The 16057-nt window shown below is 42.7% G+C and overlaps 1 protein-coding gene across 1 annotated transcript; it reads right to left on the minus strand.

Annotated features, from left to right (window-relative positions):
• Positions 1 to 7085: 7085 nt before the first annotated feature.
• Positions 7086 to 7521, minus strand: LOC309559123 (large ribosomal subunit protein eL27-like; the record flags this gene model as incomplete). The annotated part of the gene is made up of 1 exon (XM_082262267.1): positions 7086 to 7521. The coding sequence occupies exon 1, from the start codon at positions 7494 to 7496 to the stop codon at positions 7086 to 7088; it is 411 nt and encodes a 136-aa protein (XP_082118393.1). The 5' UTR covers positions 7497 to 7521.
• Positions 7522 to 16057: the final 8536 nt, after the last annotated feature.

A 16057-nucleotide genomic window follows, 5' to 3' on the forward strand; every position in this document is an offset into this window, starting at 1 on the left:
GAGGAGTAAAATCAAAAATTTACGCCATTAGAAAACCTGAAGATGGTGATTGATTTTCGGGGTCCCGTACACAGCTAGGCTCTCAAAAAATCTCACACATGGGGTATCCTCATACTCAGGAGAAGAGGCAGAATGTATTTTGGGGTGTCATTCCACATATACCCATGTCATGTGTGAGAAATTTATCTTTTAGTGACAACTTTGTGTTAAAAAAAATAAAAAAATGTTTTTAATTTTCCCAAAACTTGTGGCAAAATATAAAATATTCAATGGACTCACCATGCCTCTCAGCAAACAGCTTGGGGTGTCTAATTTCCAAAATGGGGTCATTTGGGGGGCTTTTGTGGTATCTTGACATTTCAGGGCCTCCTAAACTGTTATAGGTAGTGAGAAAATGCAATGAAAAATGTACGCCCTTTGAAATTCTGATGGTGGGGATTGGTTTTTGAGGTCCCGTACACAGCTAGGCTCCCAAAAAGTCTCACATATGTGGTATCCCTGTACTCAGGAGAAGCAGCAGAATATATTTTGGGGTGTAATTACACATATACCCATGGCATGTGTGAGCAATATATCATTTCAATGACAACTTTGTGTAAAAAAAAAAAAATTTTTTTTAGTCATTTTTCAAACACCTGTGAAAAAAAAAATGAAATATTCAATGAGCTCAACATGCCTCTCAGGACATTCCTTAGGATGTCTACTTTCCAAAAAGTGGTAATTTGGGGGGGTTTTGTACTGCCCTGCCATTTTAGCACTTCATGAAATGAGATGGGCAGTCAGAAATTAAAGCTGCGTAAATTTCAGTATTTACACCATAGTTTGTAGACGCTATAACTTTTGCGCAAACCAATAAAAAATTTTAAGAACCTTTTTTTGCCTGATTCATAGTCCCTGGGGCATGACCCAAAAGTTCAATCATCCCTACTCCTGCCTGTATATCATTTAACTTCTGACTGTCCATTGGTTTTAATACAATGTCATTACCCATAACAATATAATCCTGTCTGACTGAACTGTACCTCCCCTTTTTACACTGTCAGTATTTCTGCATGTTTTACCTATTCTCATTGCCTTGTGTTGTTGATCCTCAGAGAAATCCACAGCCTCACTATTAAAAGCATCAGATTCATCCTTCACAGAAGCTACCTTGCCATCCCTAGTCCGTTCATGAATTTGACCCTGAGCTTGAAGTGTCACTCGTTTGGGAGTGTGGAGTGCTTTGATCCTTTCCATAATGATGATATGTTTCAGGCACTCTCTGTGACAAAGGAGAGTCCATAGTGCGCAGATAAAGAGCTGGAACCCTGGCAACCCCTGACTGCACCAGAGGACGGGGGGAAACGTCGATCTCAATAATTTTAGGGGTGTTCAGAACCAACCTGGGAGGAGTCAGGTGACTGAACTTGATCTAGCCGCCTGTCCTATAGGGGCTGCTGAAACCTCAACCTAGAAAGATATGCCTCCCCGGGGGCTGCTGGAGCTGGTCTTTGCTGTTTTTGACGTGCCCTATATGATCTCATTTTATCATCCGAATCATCTGCTTTTGATAAATTGGGATGCAACGAAGTGTAAGGGGGAGCTGTCTAAAGGGGTTTGTGGAACTTAACAAGGGCATTGAAACTGAAGAGGCAGAAGGTGCACTTGGTGAGGGATCATACCCTGGAGCACACATAAACCAATTCTCTCCTCCCCTCTCATGTACTCCATGTCCCAATTAGGATCAGGGTCAAAGAAAGGGAATGCCTGCTTTTCCCCTAAACATAAACCTCTGGTCATATTCATATAAAACTCATCATTAAAGCCATCTCTGGGAAACGGATTGGAAGAGTGCATATTTTCAGTCCACCCTGCCAGCATGTCATATATAGTTTGTTTGTGAGGTTGAAAAAAGACATCAGTCCATCCAGTTCAACCTATGATGTGTGTTTTTGCTGTTAACCGTACATTGTATACCCCTGTATGTGGTCTTTAAGGTTCCCATCTAATAGTTTTTTGAAACTATCGATGCTCCCTGCTGATACGGCTGATCCTTACTGCTCTGACAGTGAAGAACCCCTTACGTATTTTAAGGTTAAACCGTTTTTCCTCTAGTTTTAGTGAGTGGCCAACCAAGGATTAATGTAAAATAATCATAAAGGGACACCCTAGCAACAAACTCCTTGCATGTTTAATTCCCAGTGGGTGACACTGTCTTTGGTGATTTAAAGAGTGATTTTGTCTTAAGCAATCTATGCAGCAATTTATGCTCTTGTTTGTTCATTCTTAACACCTTACGTGTAGGCTCTGGTGATATGGAGGGTGGCTCAATCCCCTTACTGTGGGACTTGCCCATCCTGGCAGCAAAATATCAGATTATGCGAGCAGGTCTGTGTATTTCTGTGTGCTTTGCTATGCGTGGAGTGGTCCGGAGGAGACACTGAAATAGTACCTACGAAACCGATTGACCACACCCGCGCTTCATTTCGCTTAAAGCACAACACACAGACAATACGCTATGCTGAATTTTTTGGCTCCCCACTTGCTTTTACGTAAAACGGTTCTGTGTCTTGAGAGCCTCCAGAGGCTTATAATTCAACTACTTAGCAGTTCTATTTGCATGCCTAAAGTGAGCACTTATAACTTTAAAATTTCAAAGCAAATCATGTACATTAAATAGTTTTCTCTGATTGTGTTGAAGAGAGTTTTCTAACCTACGCTGATACTATTTTTATTCTGAATAGACAAAAACTAAAGTGAGCGCTGGAACAAGTGTAGCAGTAATAAGTAAACAATTAGTGCTTATAAATAGTGCTCATATCGTGCTATGATTAAATTGAATCACAGCAGAGTGCACAAATGTGGTATAACATAAGACACAATAAATGCAGTGCTCAGGTGTTCCCAAATAGGGAACAAACAATGTGAAAATATGTGACTAAATAATAAAATAATCAATAGTATAAATAATGCAATGCAGTGAATCCAAATGTTGACAAAAGTTTGTGTGATATTTCCAAACAGAAATGTGCCAACGGAGCAAAAATCCACTTTGTGAGCCGTGTTCAGAATATATGCTCACCAGAAATGAGCAGGTCACACGGACCTATACTGCTTTATCAGCCTCCAAATCAGTAGGAAGGACTCTTCACTAGGGTTGAGCGAACCCGGATTGTATTGATCGGGTTCGTACCGGACTTTTGGGTATTCCGTACCCGGACCCGAACCCGAACATTTCACTGTATGTTCGGGTACTGTCCATTGTTCGGTAATGTTATTTGATGTTTTGGCGTGGTTTTAATGGCACGGTTTCAACAGGTGCAAGGCAGCCAATCAGCAAGCGTTTAACTAGTGTGCCCTAGAAGCCATCACAGCCATGCCTACTAATGGCATGGCTGTTATTGGCCAGTGCAGCATGTGACCCAGAGTCTATATAAGCTGGAGTCACATAGCGCTGCACGTCACTCTGCTCAAACTATACTAGGGAGAGGTTTCTGATACTTTTGCTGAGGTAGAGATAGGAGATTACTGTAGGGTCAGGCTGGAGATTGCTTTGAGGGAAAGCATAGGAAGAATCTTGTTTAATCAGACAGCGATCTACATTGATTTGATTGTGTGGGGGTGCAGTGCACAATCATTTTGCCTGGAGGGAGAGATAGAAGATTATTGTAGGGTCAGGCTGGAGATGGCTTTGAGGGAAATAATAGGAAGAATCTTCTTTAATCAGACAGCGATCTACATTGATTTGATTATGTGGGGGTGCAGTGCACTATCTTTTTGCCCTGACCTGAGCCCAGTCAGGAGGAGGCAGGAGGAGAAAGGAGAAAAAAAGAAACTTTTATCAGTCTGTTAGGTGGGCGGCGTGCGGTGCTGCACATTTATTGAAAGCTCAGTGCATATGTGTCTGCTTAATCTGCATTTAAAATAGAAAAAAAAATTTTTCCTTCATATTTTACTTTGACATACAGTGTTTAGACAGACACTGGTTATCTAACCTGCTCTTAAAAAAGCACCAATGTAAGGAGAAAATAATTATTTTTCAGTATTTAGGGAATAAAATATATATTTTTCAGTTTTTCATTCAAATGGTTTTTTTTTTTTATTCAATAGCGGAATAGAACAAACACAGTATCCAACCTGTTAGGCAGGCATTTAAAAAAGAAAAAAAAATGTTTCCTTCATATTTAACTTTGGCATACAGTGTTTAGACAGACACTGCTTTTCTAACCTGCTCTTCAAAAAGCACCAATGTAAGGGGAAAATAATTATTTTTCAGTATTTAGGGAAAAAATTTTTTTCAGTTTTTCATTCAAATGTTTTTTTTTTATTCAATAGCAGAATAGAACAACAACAGTATCCAACCTGTTAGGCGTGCGGTGTGTGGCGGGCTAGCGGCCATTTCATGCAAGCTCAGTGCATATATATCTGCTTAATCTGCATTTAAAAAAGAAAAAAACGTTTTTCCTTCATATTTTACAGTGACTTACAGCATTTAGACACTGCATTTCAAATCTGCAATTCAACAAGCACCAATTAAGGGGACAATTATTTTTCAGATTTTCATTCATACGTTACAGTGCGATACAAATATTGCATACTGTTGTTGTATTCCGCTTTGCAATAAAAACCCATTTAGGGGATAAAAAGCTAATTGTGGCCCTGTCTGCATATGTTACAGTGAGATACACCCATTGCATACTGTTGTATTCCGCTTTGCAATATAAACCCATTTAGGGGATAAAAAGCACATTGCGGCCCTGTCTGCATATGGTACAGTGAGATACACCCATTGCATACTGTTGTATTCCGCTTTGCGATAAAAACCCATTTAGGGGATAAAAAGCAAATTGCGGCCTAGTCTGTATCTGTACATGTGAGATACACCCGTTGTATACTGTTCTATTTTGCTATTCAATAAACACCCATTTAGGGAAAAAATATTAAATCGCGGCCTAGTCTGCATATGTTACTGTGAGATACACCCTTTGGATACTGTTGTTCTCTTCCGCTATTCAATAAACACCCATTTAAGGAAAAAATATTAAATCGCGGCCTAGTCTGCATATGTTACAGCGCAACAAGGCACACAGGTCTCACATGGAGGCCCAGTTACTGGTGGCGAAGTGGTGCTGTTCCGCAGAGCGACTCATGCGTGCGTGCTGCAGCTGAAACTCCACTACGGCCTGCTGCTGCTCGCACAGTCTGGCCAGCATGTGCAAGGTTGAGTCCCACCTTGTGGGCACGTCACATATGAGGTGGTGAGCGAGAAGGCCGAAGTTACTCTGCAAGACTGACAGGCGAGCAGTAGCAGGGTGAGAACGTCGACAGTGCGCACCGACGACCCGCACTGTCTGCAGCAGCTCTGGCATATCGGGGTAATATCTGAGGAATCTCTGCACCACCAAATTCAGCACATGAATCAGTAAGGGATGTGTGTCAAACCGGCTAGGCCCAGAGCTGCTACGAGATTTTGCCCATTATCGCACACCACCAGGCTGGGCTTGAGGCTCACTGGCACCAACCACTCATCGGTCTGCTGTTGAATGCCCCTCCACAAGAGGAGGCGGTATAGAATGAGGAAGCGGAGTAGGAGGAGTTAGGAACAGGAGGCAAAGTGAAGCGCCCTGCAATCCTCGGTGGTGGAAGGACATGCGCCAAACTGCTCTCCGCCTCAGGCCCAGCCACCACTGCATTTACCATGTGTGCTGTTAGTGAGATATAACGTCCCTGACCGTGCTTAGTGGTCCATGTATCCGTAGTTAGGTGGACCTTGCCTCAGATGGCATTGTGCAGTGCACACCTGATTTTGTCACCCACTTGCTTGTGCAGGGAAGGGATAGCTTGCCTGGAAAAGTAGTGGCGGCTGGGCACGACATACTGTGGGACATCCACCGCCATAAGGGTTTTAAAAATTCTGCGTCTCCACCAGACGTTATGACAGCATTTCAAAGGCCAGGAATTTTGAAATGCTGACATTTAGGGCCAGGGATCGCGGGTGGGTAGGGGGTGTACTTCCTCTTTGGCTCCAGGGTTTGGGAGATAGAAAGCTGAACGCTTCCATGGGACATTGTGGAGATGGTTGTTGGTGACCCAGGTAATGGTGTTGCTGGCAGATCCTCTGTTTACGGGGTGGCAGGTGCCGGTCTCACTACAGAGGTGGATGAAGAGGCCGAGACTGCAGCAGAAGAGGAAGCAGGAGGAGCCAGAGACCTTTCTTGGTTTTTGAGGTGTCTACTCCACTGCAGCTCGTGCTTTGCACTTAGATGCCTGGTCTTGCAGGTTGTGCTCAGGTTGAGAAGGTTTATGCCTCGCTTCAGGCCCTGATTGCACAGCGTGCAAACCACTCGTGTCCTGTCATCATCACATTGTCTGAAGTACTACCAAGCTAGGGAACTCCTGTGAGCTGGCTTTGGTGTTCCCGGTCCCTTGCTGCGTTGGGCAGTAGCAGGCGTAGTGTCTAGGGCACAGCCGCTCCGCTTTTGCACCCTGCTCCCTCTTCTGCTGTGCTGGTGGCTCTGTGCGACCACCGCCTCTTCCTCCAAACTACTCAGGTCACCTGCATGACGTTCATTCCATGTGGGGTCGAGGACCTCATCGTCCTCCACATCATCTTCCACCCAGTCTTCACCCCTGCAACCCTTGTCGGTCTCCACAATTTGGAATTCCGCAGCAGTTGGCACCTGTGTTTGGTCATTATCCGAGACGTGCTGCGATGGTCCTCCCATGTACTCATCTGGAGACATAAGTGCTTGGGCATTGGTGCACTAAATCTCTTCCACTTCTGGGGCCTAGAGGGCTCTTGTTGCTAACTGGATGGTGTAAAAATTGAATTAGACATAAAATGGTATTAAAGATACACAATGTATGAAGGAAATATTGAGTACTAAATAAAAGTTTAGAAACGGTGGGGCAGTGCACAAAAATACGGGTGACTTCCACCCAATACAATATAATCAGAACAAATTATGAACTTCCACATGGGATCTAAAAGTATAAAAGTAAATATATATATATTTTTTTTATCCCTATTATTCTACATATTTACTTCTTTTTTTTTTTTACTTTTTTTCACAAGAAGTTTATTGGTATAACAAATGAACAGTGCTTTAGAACCGCAGCTTCTGGAAGAACCACTTGTTTTTGCCCGTCTTGTACCTTTCCTCAAATTTTACTTTGGCCTCCCTTCTGACTTTCCATTTCAGAGCTGGGTCCCTAAAAACATCTTTGTTCACCACAGCTTTGTCAAGAGGGATATCAACAGAGTATCTGGTTGGCATGAGGTGGTTGTAGTTGTACACCTTTACAAATGACTTGATCTTAGAACGCTTGGCGATCCTCTTCTTGCCCATAGTGGCGGTCACCTTACGAGGATAGCGATCAATGCCAGCAACAAGGGCGTGGCTGTACTGGCGGTCAGAGGTGCCATCATCAATGTTCTTTACAATGACTGCTTTGCGGCCTGCATAGCGCCCTGCTAAAACAAGGACAACTTTCCCTGGTTTCATGAATTTGCCCATTTTCGTTTCAACTCAATGGCCGCCCTGAAAAGGCTACATATTTACTTTTATACTTTTAGATCCTATTGGTCCCAGCTTGCCTCCATCACTCCTTTGTAGGGTGCTGCCTTTAAAATTTGAGGCCCACTCTGCATGTGGTCTCCTCCTTTCTGCTGGCCCTTTCCTCTTTGGATGCGAATGGCTAAGTCTATGCCTCAGCCCCGAGTTGGGTACTCCCCGGATCGGCTTGGTTCTCTTGTTCCAGCACTGGATGTGTTTTGGCATATGACATTACTTAAGGTAGTGGAATTCCACACACCTTTTATCAGATTTCTACAATACAACCTTTTACTTCCAATTTCAGAAATTATTTATAGCTAAGCTCCTGATGAATGGACGGAGGTCCATGAAACGCGTAGAGCCTACAATAACTCAGATGTTTTATTTTATTTTGATATATTTAGAGACTGTGAGTGTACAGAGACATGATGTCATATTGAATTCGTTATACCTCTTGGAGACCCATGTTTGATCCCTGTTGTATTGTATTTACCTATATTCAATATGTATTACAATGTGTTATGTCATCTCTCTGTATGTATTCATATATCATTGTCCACACATGTATTCATTCAATAAAATGTTACAGGTCCAGTTGATCTCATTCAAAGTCCCATATTTTGTTTGTGTGTTTTTGGTCCTCCCATGTACTCATCTTGAGACATAAGTGGTTGGGCATCGGTGCACTCAATCTCTTCCACTTTTGGGGCAGGGCTAGGTGGATGGCCCTGGGAAACCATGCTAACAGAGTCATCAAAAAGAACAAGAGACTGCTGCATGACTTGGGGCTCAGACTGCTTGGCTGATTTGCAAGGGGGTGAGGTGAAAGATTGATGGACATCGGCTGCAGGTGCCAACTCTGACCTTTCAGCAGAAGACTGGGTGGGAGACAATGTGAAGGAACTGGAGGCACTGTCAGCAACCCAATCTACTATCCCCTGTATGTGTTCTGGCCTCAATATTTGTAGAGGCGCATTAGGCCCTGCCAAATACTGCTGTAAGGTTCTGTCGCCTACTCGCAGCTGAGAAAGGTGTTTCACTTGCGTGTGTAGCTGGCACAGATCGGCCACGTCCTCTCCTTGAAACAGGAGCTCCACCAGCAGCACCACGACCCAGCACTAACATGGTGGAGCAGTATGTGTGCACACGCCTAGACGTATTGAATGACGTGTCTGCCCCCTTCAACTTCTGGGTCACATGGCCTGAGCTTGCCCTTTATGCCTTGGAGGTGCTGGCCTGCCCTGCAGCCAGTGTATTATCTGAATGGGTATTTAGCATGGCTGGGGGCGTTATCACAGACAAGCGCAGCCTCCTGTCCAGAGCCAATGTGGACAAGCTCACGTTCATTTAAATGAACCAGGCGTGGATTGCACAGGACTTGTCTGTACCTTATGCAGGATAGACATGTATACCGGCCTTACCCAGCCATTGCTGTATTTGATCTTTCTAATTCTTTTGGGGTGTACCCGAATTTAAAAAGAAATAAAATGAAAAACAAAAACCAGTGTTGGCTACTTCGTTCTCCTCCACCGCCACTTCCACCTACACCACCACATCCACCGCTACCTCAACCTCCTACTCCATATGGGCCTTGTCCTCCTCCTCCACCGCCCCTGCCGCTTCCACCTACACCGCCATATCCACCGCCACCTCAACCTCCTACTCCATATGGGCCTCGTCCTCCTCCTACATCATTCAAGATGATTATTTTTTATTTTTCTGTTTTTTATATTGTTTTAAGATATTTTCCTATCCACATTTGTTTGCAGAGTACTTGCCATGCTCTTAAGATGATTTTGCTGCCATTTGCAGCCCTCTAGCCCTTTCCATGTTTGTTTTAGAGACATTTTAGTGCTCAAAAGTTCGGGTCTCCATTAACTTCAATAGGGTTCGGGACCAGGGTAAAGTTCGGGTTAAGTCCGGTTCACGAACCCAGACTTTTTTTTCAAGTTCGGCCGGACCCGCCAAACCCGGACATCCAGGTGTTTGCTCAACTCTACACTTCACTCCTCCTCTCTGCTCCTGAGATGGTCCACTGGCTCACTCGTTTACATATAGTGTAAATGGGAAACACAAGAAGCCACCAATAGTGAAATCCTGTTTTATTAAAATACTTAAGAAGGTAAAATGGGTGCTTACATATATAGTGCCCATCTGGCACAGAAAGAAACGACAAAATTGTTAGATAGGAACTGCCAGCTGTGCAGAGTATTGCTCCCTCTGTTGATCTACTAGATAGGGACCGCCAGCAGTGCAGAGTATTGCTCCCTCTGATAGTGTAGTAGCGTGGCAGCGGTCGGCAAGTGTTTCACTGCTGATGAGGAAGTGTAGGACGAAGGATTCAGATTACCCGAGCGATGCAAAGCATTTCGCGGATTGCACCATCAGGAAGTCTAAGCATCATCCCACCCGGCAGGTTTTTATGTATCTCCTGCTCCTCTAATTGGATGACTACAGGCCTGTGTTTAATCCTGTGGGGAAAACCTGTTTGAACTAATTTTTCAAGGCACATATCATGTGCCCCAGCGTGGCAAATATATTTTTAGCCAAATGGGAACAGACTTTCGCCAACAGACCACCTGAGCTTCAATACTATAGAAGATATATTGATGATATCCTAATAGTATGGGGTGGCTCATCAGAATCACTCACCCATTTCTTTCAGTCTATTAATCAAAATAAATATCAGATCAAATTCACGGGAACGATGGACAAAAATAAGATTCCATTTTTAGACCTTGATATATATAAAAATAATCATACATTGAATACCAGAACCTTTTTAAAAAAAGTAGATTTGAATGGCTATATTTCTACTTGAAGTTGCCATCACCCAGCATGGGTGAAGGCCATTCCCAAAGGTCAATTTGTACGCATGAAAAGAAATTGCACCAACAAAGTAGATTATTTTGTTCAGACGGAGTTACTAATCGACAGATTCATAGAGAAATGGTACAAAGAAGTAGACCTAAGAAAAACCCAATATCAAGTATCCCAAATGGAAAGAAGTGAACTTCTGAAAATGAAGACTAAAGAAAATAACTTTTCCGATCTGGCTTTCATTACTGGGTTCAACCTACAATATAAAGAGGTTGAAAAATGCATACGAAAGAATTGGGCTATTCTTTTGAGAGATGAAACTCTAAAAGAACGTTTGTCCAATCATCCGAGATTTATTTATAAACGGGCCCCAGGCCTTAGAAATATGATCGCCAAGAACGTATCAGATCCACCAAAAAGAACGACTACTTTTCTAGAACAAAGTTTTATAGATGTGGGAGGTTTAAAGCCTGTAAAGTCAGCAATTCATAAGAAAAGAACTGAACTTAAATTTACATCATCAGATAATCAAGAATTTCTCATTGACAAGTTTATTACATGCGGGACGAAATTTGTCACTTATATGTGTGTTTGCCCATGTGGCCTTAGATACATTGGTTGCACCACACGCACCCTGGCCATACGGATAGGAGAACATGTGGACAATATCTGGAAGGGGTTCAGACAGCATAGTCTGTCAAATCATTTTAGTCTATCCCACAACCAAGATCCATCTCTTTTATGGTTTTGTGGGATCGATCATGTTTATAAACACTGGAGAGGTACGGACATGAGAAAACAAATCTCACTAAACGAAGGAACAATGGATCCATCATTTAAATACATCGAATCCCAATGGACTCAACCTAGATATAGACTTAAACTGTTATTTGAACGATTTTTAGTGAAGTAGATCCATCAATTAAAGTTTTATTTGGGTTTCCCCTTTCCAGGTTATAATCCATCATATATTCTCATTTTAATATATATACACCCTTTGTATATGTCATCTTGGCCCATTCTCCCATATTTCCCACCAAAAGTGTGTTTTTAATGTATATTTCATATATGAACTTTCAGGTTCCATTCTGGGGAGAATTCTATTCACATCGGGTTATAGGGAGACAAATAAAGAGTAGGGAACCTATTTCTTAGTCTCCTCCTACCGGTTACCTTGGTACATACACCAAAAATTCTCAACTATGTCGGTTTCCTTTATTATCAGTTACCAGACAACTCATATATTCAGATCCCTTTAATTATTTCAGTATATCAGTTTCCAGTCTACTTATAACTATATTGAGATCTCTTCAATGATTTTCAACCAAGTTGGCAATATATATATCAGGTTCCAATTATTTTAATTTATATATTTTTTATACCCCCCATATTAATACCTCTTTCCAGGGAGATAAATAAATATCAGTGTTGGAATGGGCATTGACAGATTACAAATTCCTTCTATTACATCATATATACACAACATATATATTTGTGTTAGGTATACCCACATATGACCATTAGGTGGAGATAGAATACAGATACCTCTCATTATGAATACTTTACCCATTTTATATTATTAACTACTTAAAGACAGCTCACTGTGCTGCTACTGCGGCACTGTGGCTCTGCTATGTCCAGCGGCGTAGACCTACGCGCACTGCCGGTGGCTTGTTTCTGCTGTGTTTAGACCAGTGTTTTTCAACTCCGGTCCTCAGGGCACACTAACAGGCCAGAATTTAAGTATTACCTTGGGGAGATGCAGACTAGAATGCTGCAATCACTGAGCAGCAAATTATATCACCTGTGATGTATTTCAGTTTTCTTGCAAACCTGGCCTGTTAGTGTGCCCTGAGGACCGGAGTTGAGAAACACTGGTTTAGACACAGCGGGAGTTGGGTCGGAGGAGGAGAGGAGGAGATCGCCACCTCTCTTCCCCGATTGTCAGGGAAAGTGTGAGAAGATCTGCCCGCTTGTCTAAACAAAGCAGGCGGATCTTCTCTGTGACAAACAGGGAGAGATCACATGATTTAGCATAGCTGAACCTGCGATCTCTGTCTGTGTCACAGAACCACCCTCCCCCCACACACATCAGTAAGCATGAGGCACACATTTAACCCCTGGATCACCAACAGTGTTAACCCCTTCCCTGCCCGTGTCATTATTACAGTAACAGTGCATATTTATAGCACTGACTACTGTAGTATTATCACTGGTCCCCCCAAAAGTGTCAAAAATATCAGTTAGGGGTTCGATCTGTCCGCCACAATGTTACAGTCCCACAAAAAATCGCAGATCGCCGCCATTACTAGTAAAAAAAAAAAAACAATAAAAATGCCATAAATCATTACCGTAGTTAGTAGTGTTGAGCGAACACGGACTGTATTATTCGGGTTCGTACCGGATAACTGGATTTTTGCTACCCGGACACGGACCCGAACACTTTACTGTATGTTCGGGTTTAAAATCCGTGTTCGGTAATTTTATTTCCTGTTTTGTATGTAATGGCGTGCTTTTAATGGCGGGCTTTCAACAGCCAATCAACAAGCGTTTAACTGGTGTGCCTTAAGCCATCCCAGCCATGCCTACAAATGTATTGGTAGCTGTGATTGGCCATCTGAAGCATGTGACCCATGTCTTTATAAGTTCGAGAAACCCAGCGGGGTGCATCATTCTGCTGTAGTGTAGGGAGAGAGCACACATCATACGTGCTGGCTGCTGATTAGGGACAGACAGTGAAAAATTGTGCCCGAAAAGAATGCAGGGACAGGTCGGAGTGTAGGAAGGGAAAGTTATTTGAGCATTTTAGGGACAGGCTGGAGAGATTAGGCAGGGACAGAACAATCGTCCGTTAGCGATCTACATCGATTTTGCAGTGTGGGGGGTGGTGCAGTGAACAATCTTTTTGCCCTCACTTGAGCCCACTCAGGAGGAGGAGGAGGAGGGAGAAAAAAAATCTATTTTTATCAGTCTGTTGTGTGCAGCGTTCAGCTATATCTTACTACAGATTGCTGTTCTAATCTGCTATTTAAAAATTACAAAGTTAAAGGGGAATTTTTTTTTCCCTTCATAGCCTGCTGCAGAGCTGACCGTGACATAAGACACTGCTGTGTTCACATGTGCTATTGAGTGATTTTCAATTTTATATACTTTTTTCTATTCCGCTATTCAATCTACACTCTTTTGGGGTAAAAAAAAATTAAATTGTGGCATAGTCTGTATCGGTACGTGTGAGATACACCTTCCAAATTTTTGGGGCGCATCTTCCACCGCCGAGGATTGCAGGGTGCTTCAGTTTGCCTCCTGTTCCGAACTCCTCCTACTCCTCATCCTGCCTTTAGGGTACAAAAAATTGTAATCGGGGCCTAGTCTGGGTCTGTATGTGTGAGATACACCTTTTTATATCATATTTTCTATTCCGCTATTCAATCTACACCCTTTTGGGTTAAAAAAAATTAAATTGCGGCATAGTCTGTATCGGTACGTGTGAGATACACCTTTCAAATTTTTGGGGCGCATCTTCCACCGCCGAGGATTGCAGGGTGCTTCAGTTTGCCTCCTGTTCCGAACTCCTCCTACTCCTCATCCAGCCTTTAGGGTACAAAAAATTGTAATTGGGGCCTAGTCTGGGTCTGTACGTGTGAGATACACCTTTTTATATCATATTTTCTATTCCGCTATTCAATCTACACCCTTTGGGGTAAAAATAATTAAATTGCGGCATAGTCTGTATCGGTACGTGTGAGATACACCTTCCAAATTTTTGGGGAGCATCTTCCACCGCCGAGGATTGCAGGGTGCTTCAGTTTGCCTCCTGTTCCGAACTCCTCCTACTCCTCATCCTGCCTTTAGGGTACAAAGAATTGTAATCGGGGCCTAGTCTGGGTTTGTACGTGTGAGATACACCTTTTTATATCATATTTTCTATTCCGCTATTCAATCTACACCCTTTTGGGGTGAAAAAAATTAAAATACAGCATAGTCTGTATCGGTACGTGTGAGATACACCTTCCAAATTTTTGGGACGCATCTTCCACCGCCGAGGATTGCAGGGTGCTTCAGTTTGCCTCCTGTTTCGAACTCCTCCTACTCCTCATCCTGCCTTTAGGGTACAAAAAATTGTAATCGGGCCTAGTCTGGGTCTGTACGTGTGATATACACCTTTTTATATCATATTTTCTGTTCCGCTATTCAATCTACACCCTTTTGGGGTAAAAAAAAAAATTGCGGCATAGTCTGTATCGGTACGTGTGAGATACACCTTCCAAATTTTTGGGGCGCATTTTTCACCGCCGAGGATTGCAGGGTGCTTCAGTTTGCCTCCTGTTCCGAACTCCTCCTACTCCTCATCCTGCCTTTAGGGTACAAGAAATTGTAATTGGGGCCTAGTATGGGTCTGTACGTGTGAGATACACCTTTTTATGTCATATTTTCTATTCCGCTATTCAATCTACACCCTTTGGGGTAAAAAGAATTAAATTGCGGCATAGTCTGTATCGGTACGTGTGAGATACACCTTCCAAATTTTCGGGGCGCATCTTCCACCGCCGAGGATTGCAGGGTGCTTCAGTTTGCCTTCTGTTCCGAACTCCTCCTACTCCTCATCCTCATCCTGCCTTTAGGGTACAAAAAATTGTAATCGGGGCCTAGTTTGTGTTTGTACGTGTGAGATACACCGTTTTATAAATTTTTTTCTATTCCGCTATTCAATATATACCCTTTTGGAGTGTAAAACATTAAATTACGGCATAGTCTGTATCGGTACGTGTGAGATACACCTTTTTAAAATTGTTTGGCGCATCTCCTTCCACCGCCGAGGATTGCAGGGCGCTTCAGTTTGCCTCCTGTTCCCAACTCCTCCTACTCCTCTTCCTCATCCTCATCCTGCCTTTAGGGTACAGAAAAATTGTAATCAGGGCCTAGTCTGTGTTTGTACGTGTGAGATACACTGTTTTGTAACATTTTTTCTATTCCGCTATTCAATATACACCCTTTTGGAGTGTAAAAAAATAAATTATGGCATAGTCTGTATCGGTACGTGTGAGATACACCTTTTAAATTTGTTTGGCGCATCTCCTTCCACCGCCGAGGATTGCAGGGCGCTTCAGTTTGCCTCCTGTTCCGAACTCCATCTACTTCTCTTCCTCATCCTCATCCTCCCTTTAGGGTACAAAATATTGTAATCGAGGCCTAGTCTGTGTTTGTATGTGTGAGATACACCGTTTTATAAAATTTTTTCTATTCCGCTATTCAATATACACCCTTTTGGAGTGTAAAAAATTAAATTACGGCATAGTCTGTATCCGTACGTGTGAGATAGACCTTTTAAATTTGTTTGGCGCATCTCTTTCCACCGCCGAGGATTGCAGTGCGCTTCAGTTTGCCTCCTGTTCCGAACTCCTCCTACTCCTCTTCCTTATCCTCCCTTTAGTGTACAAAAAATTGTAATCGGGGCCTATTCTGTGTTTGTACGTGTGAGATACACCGTTTTATATCCTTTTTTCTTTTTTTTTTTTTTTTTCCAAAACGATTTATTGATACAAAGAATATGGTAATAAATCCCTTTTTTCTATTCCGCTATTCAATATACACCCTTTTGGGGTGAAAAAAATTAAATTGCGGCATACTTTGCATATTTGACTGTGAGATACACCCGTTGTATTTGTATACTGTTTTTCTATTCAGCTATTTAATAAACACCC

Source organism: Pelophylax lessonae, assembly GCF_965119305.1.
Source record: "Pelophylax lessonae genome assembly, chromosome: 6".
In the NCBI taxonomy this organism is placed as follows: domain Eukaryota; kingdom Metazoa; phylum Chordata; class Amphibia; order Anura; family Ranidae; genus Pelophylax; species Pelophylax lessonae.